Genomic DNA, 11024 nt, shown 5'->3' with positions numbered 1-11024 from the left:
TGTTCATGGTCCTCCTTCAGGATTTTAATTATTAGGAAACCAATCGTGTTGTCCTTCACCAGTAGTAGCCGTGGAAATTACAAACACTGCAGGGATGCGGCGGATTGGGCTGACACCAGCTACTCTAAACACGAGGGACAGTGCCTCCACCACTCCACGGCCACCCCAGAGACAGTGCCGCCCTATGGCTGATGTAATCTGTGGTAGTTATGTGCACCACTTTCCAGCCTAAGCTTGAGGAGTCAGCTGGTGACGTGCACCTTTTCGATCACAAGGCTGGCAAAGTTCTAATTAAATGCTGCTCCTGCAATAGAGCAGCAGCAAAGCAGCATCAAATGTGATGAACCTTTGGAGCAAAGCTCTTCCTTTCCTGATAATGCAGACTATGAAGGGAAATTCATAATTGAGCCATAGCTACCAACACACTATATAGGAACAATCAGCAAACAATTGTGGGGGCTGAGGAATCCTCTCTTGTTGGGACAGAACAGGCTTAACCTCTGTATGGGACAGAACAAACTGAAGACCTTTCTATAGATCTAAATCACATTCCAGCAAGTCAGAAGCCATCTCTACAAATTCAGGGCACGTCATTGCCACTAAGTGTTTGATTCTGAGCTGAACCAAGACTGTTTCTAACTATGCTACTTAAAAAGTACAGCATTACCCAGAAACGCAAACTCCAGCTTAGCCATTCCATTTGCTTGGATTCTAAAAATGAAGTTTTCCCAGGTATGAGATTTATCCTATTTCCTATGCCAGAATCGGGGAGTGCCCCATCATTGGGCAAGCTGTAATGCAATGTGTTTATAACCAACCTGACCCTTAAGCGTCTCAAAGTCACTTTTTTTTTTAGCAGTTGAGACTTCAGGATCCTTGTCACTGTGGCAGTCTACCTTAAGGGAGGACAGAGTAATTCTCCAAGTCCCTACCAACTTTACATTTACAACTAACTCTGCACAGTAACTCTGGGATGCAGCACAGCACCCTGAAAGGGAACTGCAAGCCATGGTATGCACTTAAAAACATCTTGTAATAGTAAAGGCAATTCTCAGCTCTCCTCTGTGCACTGAAGTACAACAGCTGCTACTAATTCATTAGTCAAGGAAACTTGCCTGGGATGGTGAAACTGGTCAATATTCTGATTATGGTGGCAGTTACAGTGTATGTTAACATAGAGCCTTTAGTAACAAAGTATCAGGTTATACATATGAAATGGAGGTACTAGTTCCTACCCCATAAACTTAAATGGCTCAGCAGTTAAGAATTCTTCCAGAGGACCCAGGTTCCATTCCCAGCACAACATACAATGGAGGCTCACAACCATCTAAAGCCGAGTTTTCCAGGGATGCAATTATTCTCTTAAGAACTCAGCAGGTACAGGCATGCACACGGTACACAGAAAGACACATAATCTTTAAAAAAAAAAAAAAGAGAGAGATGCATAAAGATTCTATATGGCTTTACAATACCAAGAGGAAACACTTTGGCTTATGCACAGAACACAGTTCTTCTAGCACATCCACCACATAGAGCATGAAAGTCATAAGGGTTGATGAGAAGTGAACTCTCCAACACACCAATTGTGGAATTTCACCAAATGCTACCAGTCTGACCGCACACCATGATCAACTTTCTATAGACAACTGTTTACTGTGTGTATAAAGCAGTGTCAAGTAAATAACAATAAACCATATACTAGGCAAAGAATTTTATTAACCCTTTTCCAAACTTTATTCCCAGGCTTCTTCAGCTTAATTTGCTGCAAAGAATGAATTGTGTTTAAGCAAAAACTGAAAAGAGCTGCAGTGTCCAAGGGGCTTGGGCTTAAAAATATTAGCGATCTAGATTTGATCAGATCCATAAACAAGACCTTTAAAAAGCAGCCATGATATAAAATAGCAGCTCCTGTAACTTCTGCAAGTGTCACTTCTTCAGAAGTCGCCTCCGTTCAGTTTGCCTCGTTCTTAGAAGCCTCATCAAAATTCTCCACCAGATCTAGAAAAGAATCAAACAGTAGACATCCTGAAAATAAGTCAATTCTACAAAATGACTCAGATATTTATGGAAACGTTCTCAAATGAGACCACATTGGCACGGTAATAGAGTGTGGTCTGGCAAAGCTAACAGAGTGAGCATCATGTTTAAATAATCTGTTTATCGCTCACCCTCCCTCAATTTAGAAACTAAAAACAATACGATCAATATAACAGAACTAAAGACTACCATGACATGACCAGAGTCTAAGGCTTCAGGACATCTGTCTATAGTGGAAAAATTATGAATTTTTTTGTTCTTCCACATGACATGAACTCAACATAATTTAGTTGGACATGGTGTCACATATCTGTAATCCCAGCACTCAAGAGGCTGAATCAGAAGGTTCTTAAATTTGAGCTACATATTGAAACAATGTTTCAAACAAAGTATACAAGAGAAACATTGCTAGCACTAGGAACCTAAGCTCTTGCCGTTCTGTTTCAAAGCAACTTGAGCCCTAAGAAGAGCTGATAGCCTGCTCACTCACGGTCAGTGCTGTAACTCACTACCACCACCACCAGCTTGGAACTTTTTCTGTAAAGATTAACTTTTCTCCCTTACCAAAGTGATTCTTACCTGGGACTTCATCATCATCATCCTCTCCAGTAGCAAGGGGTGCTTTTCCATCCACAGCTGTGAAAGAAAAACGAAAATGTAACCAACCTATTTCTGTTTTTTTAATTTTTTTTTCTGAGACAGGGTTTCTCTGTGGAGCTTTGGAGCCTGTCCTGGAACTTGCTCTGTAGACCAGGCTGGGCTCGAACTCACAGAGATCCACCTGTCTCTGCCTCCCAAGCTGGATTAAAGGCTATCCCCACCCAGCACCAACCCATTTCTTTAGATCAATAAATGTCAATCAAAATGAAACACCAAGTTACAACCTGTATTCGTGATGGCAAGTGACACCGGAGGTTTCAACCTATAGCACAATTAACATAAAATTTTGATGGACACAAATGACCAGAACAGCTAATACTAACTGTGGATACAAAACAGTGAGAACACTGAGCACAGGGAGTGCTCAGGGTATAGATAAAGCCACACACCAAATTAAGGTTAGGTTTATTTTGGGAGGGCAAATGAAGAGGTCAGTCATTTCCCTAAATATTCTGTGCGTGGTATAAAGCCTAGTAAGTACTGAAATAAAATATTTTAAAAAAAATTAAGCCAAATACGGTGACTCAGACCAAACACCACAGAACTTGGAATGCAAAGGCAAGACTACAGTGGACCCCAGGCCAGCTAGGGCTACATGGGGAGACCAATCTCAAAGCCATAAAGCGGAAGAACAAGAAGCAAAAAGGCCAAATTCAAAGTGACTTTCAACTGTTAAGTAACCACTGGTCCTCTTTTCTTCCCCTTTCCCTTTTTGAGATAGTAGGAACTATACTCAGGGCCTTGAATAAACTAGCAAGAACTGTACTACTGAGCTTCACTGCTCAGTCTATTTTAATAAACAAACAAACAAATAAATGAGGCGTTTTAATTTGCCCATGCTTTCAACACATCAATTTTCAACTTGCAGTGCTCCTATTTCAGCCTCCCCAGTGGGTGGCACTGCAGTCATGGGCCATCACACCTAGGCCACTTTCATCAAACAGAAAGGTGAGTTCTGAGAACAAACAGCCATCAGTGGAAATTTCAAAAGCTGATCTCAAAGTTCCAGATGGCCTAAAACATCTTGATGCCTCTCCCATATCAATAAAAGCATAAAGTGAGTCAGCACCTAACCAAAACAGCGGAGGAAATAGCAAGCCACAGAGTAACCCCTTGAGCTGCTTCTGCATTCATATTCTTAATTTTTAAGCAAAACAAAAACCAACAAAAAACAAAACAATCATCGAGCATTAAAATGTCATACCACCTATGACGGTTAATTTGACACCCAGGGGGAAGAAGGTACCTCAAGCAAGGAACTGCCTCCATCAGATCAGCCTAATGGCATGTCTGTGGGGTATTTTCTTTATTGCTAATTGATGTAGAGAGATCAGCCAGCCCATTCTAGGTTAGTGTCACCCCTGGGCAGGTCGGCCTGAGATAAGAAAGGCTGTCCAGGACCAAAATGGTCAGCCCTGAAAACATACATGTAACATTATACATACCAAGCCGGTTATATTTAGGAGTGTAAAGGTATACACATATCCATATAACAATGAAATAAAGGCTGTGAATTTGAGCTGGGGAGTGGCCAATATAGAAGCATTTCTCCATGGTTTTTGCCTCCAGCTCCTGCCTTGGCTTCCTTTGATGATGAACTTGCAAAGTGCATTGAAATAAAAATAAACCCTTTCTCCCCAAGATGTTTTGGTCATGGTGTTTATTGCAACAGAAATCAAAGAGAACACAGCCTGTTGTACATGTAAGTCTTCTAGGCTACAGTCTGCCCTAAACAAAATTGCAATCAAACTATAATTTGAAACACCAGAATATTGGCAGCTATCATCTACATTAGCAATTAATTATGTGCTTATAAATACTTAAGAACCCCCAAAATCACCAAACACAAAGACTGTAAATAAGATGGAATGCTAATTTTACTTTTGTTTTTCTGAGACAGCATGTCTGTAAGTCTCGAACCCTGTAATTCTCCCTAGTTCAGCGTCTCAAAGTGTTACCAGGTGTGGGTCACCACACCCAGCAAAATACAAAATTGACAGTTTTTATTTATAAGTAATAAAGTTTCTAGTGTGATTCAAAGCTAGGAAGCTGTAAAAAAAAAAAAAATCCACCAAACCAAGAAAAACTAGACATATCACTATAAATAAGACTACATAAAAAAAAAACAAAGGTGTATTATTCTTGTAGGTAAATAAGTTGGTGTTCTACATCTAAGGACATTCTGAGCAATTCTGAGCACTGAGCTCACACTAATGCGACTCTAAGGATACTCACATTGTTTGGGCAGAGCTTCAGCCAGTCTCCTTAAACTAGTCAGACTGTCTGCCCCAAGCTGATTTAGAATGCTGGGAAGCATTTCTGTCAGTTGCTTTGTCTCGGCGTGGCCTGTAATGGTGAAGGTGTTTGCTGCCAGAGACGCCTGAACTTTAGGGTTGTTAAAATGGATCACTGTTCCTTGGTTTGTAAACATGTTCACCTAAAAGAAAGAATATAATTACAAGTAACATTCACCAAAGATTCCCTTAAAATCAATAATGTTTTTATTAAACTAAAATCTGGCTGATTGAGTTTCCCCTTTGAAGCATAGGAGACAATTTCCCTGGAATGTGTAAGCAAATAGCTTTCTAGCTTCCCAGTTCCCCAGAGACTCAAACATCTAATGGGGCATAGACTACAGTGCTAACAGCAGGGGCAAGACAATTACCTAGCCCATGATCATTAAAACTTTCTAGGTACGTCATGCTTTGACACTCACCTCTTCAATACCAGAGATATTGTTCACCCCTAACTTCTTTAAGGAGAACTGCAGTTTTTTATCATCTGCTGTGGCTGTTCTGTGAACCACCTTCTTCTTTCTGCGAGCAGTTCCCTGGTGGGAGGAAAAGGGCAAACAGCAACATTTATACCATAGCAGTCTATCCTAATTTTTTCCAGTTCTTTGCTTCTGTACAAAATAATTAACCAAATGGAACATGGTGGTGCACACCTTTAGTCCCAGGACTCAAGAGAAGGCAGAAGCAGGTGAGTATCTGTGAGTTTGAGGCCAGCCTGGTCCACATAGCAAGTTTCAGACAAACCAGAGGAAATTAGGTTTCAAATAAAAACAAATACATAATAAAATTAAGGAAAAAAGTTACCAAACCCACAAACTATGAAGTTAAAAGTGAAGGTTAAGATAGAAGTATGGGAAAGGAACAACTTATGAATTCTTCATAAGTACTAGTTTGTCAGATGCAATTTTTTTTTACAGGTCCTAACATTTTAAGTCTTTTAAAAAGTGATCAGAGGTGGCATGTACCAACCTAAATGAAACCTCATTTATACCTTTTGTTTTCAGAGAAAAATCAAGACCTCAATTAATACACACAGATGAGACAGTAAACAAAATAACCAATGAATCTGCATACAAACCTCTACTACAGCTAAGAGTGGAAAGCTAAAGTTCTTAACCCACTGAGATCTTCCGGCCAACATCTTCTTTGATGTTCCTTAGGGAGACCAGCTAGCCAGTACCCCAGTGGAGCTAGGAATGCGATCCCTCTTCCCCGCATTGCTTAGCTCCCTCCCTGGAGCAAAGTTCTTCTCTACCACCCAACTGATGACTTCCACAAGCATCACTGTCTTTCCTAGTTTATTGTTCTTAAGCTAGTCTTACCCATTTTTCTTAATCCTGTTCAAGCTACTATCCAATCTGTCTTCAAAGCCTCAACTCTGCACTAAGTGTATGACGTGCTAACTCACTCCCAACTGTATACAACGAAAAAACTTTTGTAATACTAATTACAATACTACCAGGAAAAGATTAGATTCTAAAATACAGGCTACTACCTACAGATTCCACACATTTTACAAATGGAGAATTTACTATGTTTAGATAGCTGTCAGTTTTTCCATTAGACACTGAAAAGCGTCTTGAATAATATTCACCTGGAAGTATGTAAATCCAACACTCATTTTCTCTAAACCTCACTCATACTATAAGGTTTCTTAAAAGGTACAGAAAAACGTTCCCATATTATGACTGCAAACATTCTGTCTTAGCTTAACAAATACTAGATACAAAGTCTCCTGTACCAGATTAACTTGGAAGACTTTCATTTTTCCTAGAGATGCCCCTCAAAGTAAAGCCAAGTGATTAGAGGAACAACCTTGCACACAAGCACAACACTCCAAAAACTACCCTGAAAGAAACAGTTTCTCCAACCCCAGCACCCGAAGGCACTGTCTTAAGGTAAAAGACAAGAACCATCTGATGCTGATGTCATGAGTGGAAACTGAGGAGTACAATCGGGAGGCTAGTAACTGCTGGCCAAGCCCGCTAACTTAGCAGAGCTGTGTCTTATTTAACCTATGTGCTACATCTGGCTATCTCACAGAAGACACTCCTGAAGGTAAATGTTTAAAGTTAGGACAGTTTTTAATAGGTAATAAACTCGTTCTACAGAAGCTCCACAAGCTTTACCAAGTAAAGACATGCTCTGATTCCCCTAGCTGCCACACAGAGTTAAACACCAGGAATGTGCTAACGCAATACAGGAGACTTGGGAGACCTTCCGCCTGGCGGTCTCATCAGGTTCACTAGCCTTCACTAAGCTCAGTATCCACCAGGAGTAACCAATTAGCCAACACATTTTCTTTCTCCCAGTGTAGAATAATTACAAAGAACAAAAACAGACACGTGCTTAGATAGTATTTTCCAATCTAACATCGACTATCATGAATTCCAAAAATACACCAATGAAGGAAGGTATCCTCAAATACCCTGGAAAGGAACAATTACCCCCGTTGAACATTTAGTTTAGAAAGCATTACAGGCAGGTCTTAATTTAAAAAATTAAAAGTAAGCACTAAGCAGAACAAGAAAACCAAGATATTCAGTTAACTTATTTAAAAAGCAACAATAAACAAAGAAGGAGTGGGGACTCAGTGCTGGAGTAGAGAGCTTGTCTCTCGTGTACCTAAAGCCATGTTTGAGCTCCAGCACAGCTTAAAATAGGGAAAACAGAGAAGGCACCAATTTTGTGCAAGTCAAGGGTAGAGAATGTGGGTGTACAATGACTTTGGCAGAGCGCTTTCTGCAGTAATAAAATGAAGTAAACGCTGTTTATACGCTGTAATCTTAAAACCACACAAGTAAAGTTACGTTTTAAGTGTGATTTTCTTCTCTACTCAATTACCCCTCCCCCAATAGACAGCCTCTCCGTCTCTTTGTCTCATCTCCCTTGGATTCGCTAGTTTTGCGAACTTCCCCAACCAACCAAAGTGACTAAACAGCGCGTGAGAAATGCAAAGGGACTGAAAAAGGCAAAACCAAACCAAACCAAACCAAACCAAACCACTTACTTTCCCACCAATGCGCACTTGTGCCTGCAGCTTGGCCAGTTTTTCCTGGTTCATGATCGTTTCTTTCATCTACAAAGAGAGGAAATGCTCAGCAAAGAACGCTCGGCCTCCCTCCCGCATTCCACGCTCGTTATTTCCCGAGACACCCGCGGGAGAACGCCCTTCGCAGGCCGAGGCCTGGACCCCAAATTCACCCCGCAAAGCTCCGGAAGGCGGCTCCGAGCGAGCCGGGTGAGCACAGGCCCCCTCGCCCGCCCCGCCACACACACCCGGACTCAGCGCCCATAGCCGACCGGCATCGCCCCCACCCCACCCGCCCTCGGCCTCGCCAGGGCCCGCCCGGCCCCGCCGCTCTCCGCAGGCCTCGCGGTACCTGAGGCTCCTGTCCTCGGGTCCCGCCGAGAGGTGGAGGAAGAGACGGCGTCGCCTCGCCCCCGGGGCAGCCGCCCCTGGCTCGCCCTCGCCCCCGAGAGTCGGCCTGAGCGGGAGCGCCTGTCCGTCGCATCGCTTTCCTCGCCTCAGCCCTGTCCCTCCCTGGCTCGCTCCAGCCGGTGACTGCCCGCCCCCCCCGTCCTCCTCCCACGCCGGCGTCCACAGCCTTTTTTTTTTTGTACCTTGTCGGAGTGGAAATGGGGCCGCGCGGGGGACTAGGGTTCGCGCTGAGGGGGTCTCGGGCGGACCAGCTGAGATAAGGAGCACACACGCGGGGACGCAAGATGGCAGCTAGAGGGAGGCCGGAAGTGACGCGTCGCCACTTCCTCCGGAACTCAGGAAGCGGCCTTGGCGGCTCTGCGCACGCGCGGCCGGGGCCCCGCGGCTAGGTTGCGTGTTCTGGGGGTTCCTTGTTCCCTTTCCTCGCTTGCCGCGGCGGGCTGGAAGCAGCGCCGGAGAGCTGGGAGCCGCGGACACTGCAGGTCGTGCTGAAAAAAGGCTTTCCTGCCGAGCTGTTGTTAAGTCGGTCTTTCCTGTGTCCACCCTAGGGTATCCGGCTTTGTCCAGTAGGCAGCAGTGTCTGCTTAATAATGGGTGTAAATAAAGAAAACTATCCAAAACAGGGACGCTGATGTTCCTTTCCGAAATTAGGTGGCTTGAGTGATGTTGAAAATCGCGATTCAGAATTTCTAGAAAGCGTGGCCAGAATTCATCCCATTGCTCCACCCCCTCAGAGCAATTTCATCCATTCAAGGTTGAAACTGTAACAGACTTCTAATCCCCTTAACTCTCTCTACTCCCTACTGTCGTATCCTTCCTTACTTTACTCTCTAATGGGCAAACAGTTGGCTCCTTGATGCCGAATCTGTGTGGATTTGGCCATGAATCATTCACAATGGAGCAAACTTTACCTTGAATAATCAGAGACTGTTTTGGGCCTTGGCGTGCTTGGAGATAAAAGCGTGGCTGTTAGTTAAGGTCTGCTGAACTCCAGTACAATTGTGTTTCATTGTGGTTGTTGTTTTGTCGCGTGGTGTGATGGTTGTTTTGAAAAGTGTCTTTTTTTTTTTTTTTCTACTTTTTTGGTTTTCCGAAACAGGGTTTCACTGTAGTTTTGGAGCTTGTCCTGGAACTAGCTCTTGTAGACCAGGCTGGCCTCAAACTCACAGAGGTCCGCCTGCCTCTGCCTCCCGAGTGCTGGGATTAAAGCTGTGTGCACCACCACCGCCTCCCGGCTTTGAAAAGTGTCTTGATAAGTAGTCCTGGCTAGCCTGAACTCACAGCTCCAGCCAACGGTGCCCCTCTGCCCCATCTGGTGCTGGGATTGCAGTTCTCCAGTGCTGTCCCCAGACAAGTTTTAAGACAACCTTAAAATCCACCCACATGGGAAAAAAAAATAATGGAACTTTAAGTGAAAATTCTGTGTGGTCTGCCTTCTTGCAGTCTTAACTTTCGGATGCTTTTGAATATTCAAAAGTGAATGCGTGTTAGAGATTTGAGAGAGAATACAATTTATCCGAAAAATTTGTGTAAGTGCATACTCCCCCCTCTAACTAAAGTCAATTTTTTTTCCTTGGAAAACTTTTTTACAAGAAGGTTAATGCAACAGTGAGGTGTCGTTAATAAAATGGTGGCGCACGCCTTTAATCCCAGCACTCGGGAGGCAGAGGCAGGTGGATCTCTGTGAGTTTGAGGCCAACCTCTTGGTCTACAAGAGTTAGTTCCAGGATAGGTTCCAAAGTTACAGAGAAACCCTGTCTTGAAAAACCAAAACCAAAACAAAACGAAAGAAAAAGAAAATAAAAAAAATCAGGAGGGACAACTTGGTTACTTTGTAACGGTTTTTTTTCTTGAAACAATGTTTCTTTTATCTATCTCAGAAAACCGTGCTTGTTGTCTATGCTGTGTAGTTCCCCAGCCTAACCATAAAAATCCAAGTAATTGAGGTAAAGCAAGAGTATTCAGTGGTACAGAGAACATATAAAATATATGACTGTATTACATGTGACATATAAAATGTAGAACTGGTCCTTTTTAAAGAACTACATGGGGCTGGTGAGATGGCTCAGTGGTTAAGAGCACTGCCTGCTCCTCCAGAGGACCCGGGTTCAATTCCCAGCACCCACATGGCAGCTTGCAGCTGTCTGTAGCTCCAATTCAAGAGAATCTGACATCATTATACCAATGCGCATGAAATAAAGTTAAATAAAGTTTTAGAAAATAAAGAAATGCATATCTATAGAATATTTCACCCTTTGTGTTATATTGAGGACATGTGAAACTTGTGTGTGTATGTATGTGTTTGTGTATGTGTGTATAACAATTCTAGTTGTCTTGGAACTAGCTCTTGTAGACCAGGCTGGCCTTGAACTCACAGAAATTTGCCTCTGCCTCCCGAGTGCTGGGATTAAAGGTGTGCGCCACCACTGCCCATGATGATTTCTAATGTTTTTGGATAAAACTCTACATATGTAACTGACACCTGCCTCATCTTTTATACTAATATTCAAAAAAATGTGGCTTATTTTCCCCTATTCCTCCATGGCATTGAAGATTTGTATGATCTTGAAAGTCATCAAAGACTTCCTAAT

At 43.0% G+C, this 11024-nt stretch overlaps 1 protein-coding gene across 1 annotated transcript; it reads right to left on the bottom strand.

Annotated features, from left to right (window-relative positions):
- Positions 1 to 1696: 1696 nt before the first annotated feature.
- On the bottom strand, positions 1697 to 8772 carry Btf3 (basic transcription factor 3). Its single transcript, XM_038322400.1, has 6 exons — positions 8616 to 8772; positions 8002 to 8070; positions 5414 to 5527; positions 4933 to 5134; positions 2617 to 2673; positions 1697 to 1998 (listed from the first exon to the last, which is right to left on the bottom strand). The coding sequence occupies exons 2-6, from the start codon at positions 8068 to 8070 to the stop codon at positions 1952 to 1954; spliced, it is 489 nt and encodes a 162-aa protein (XP_038178328.1). The 5' UTR covers positions 8616 to 8772; the 3' UTR covers positions 1697 to 1951.
- Between the last annotated feature and the right edge of the window lie 2252 nt (positions 8773 to 11024).

This window comes from Arvicola amphibius, chromosome 3, assembly GCF_903992535.2.
Source record: "Arvicola amphibius chromosome 3, mArvAmp1.2, whole genome shotgun sequence".
Lineage (NCBI taxonomy): Eukaryota > Metazoa > Chordata > Mammalia > Rodentia > Cricetidae > Arvicola > Arvicola amphibius.
This window is presented reverse-complemented; position numbering and strand designations above follow the sequence as displayed.

Bases quoted from the DNA above. Each gene is read 5' to 3' on its own strand.
- Btf3 (XM_038322400.1), bottom strand. From the start codon at position 8,070: ATGAAAGAAACGATCATGAACCAGGAAAAACTGGCCAAGCTGCAGGCA. The intron at 5,135-5,413 runs GTGAGTGTCAAA...TCTTTCTTTTAG, and splicing joins ATATCTCTGGTATTGAAGAG to GTGAACATGTTTACAAACCA. The intron at 2,674-4,932 runs GTGAGTATCCTT...TTTCTTTCACAG, and splicing joins TGAAGCTCTGCCCAAACAAT to CTGTGGATGGAAAAGCACCC.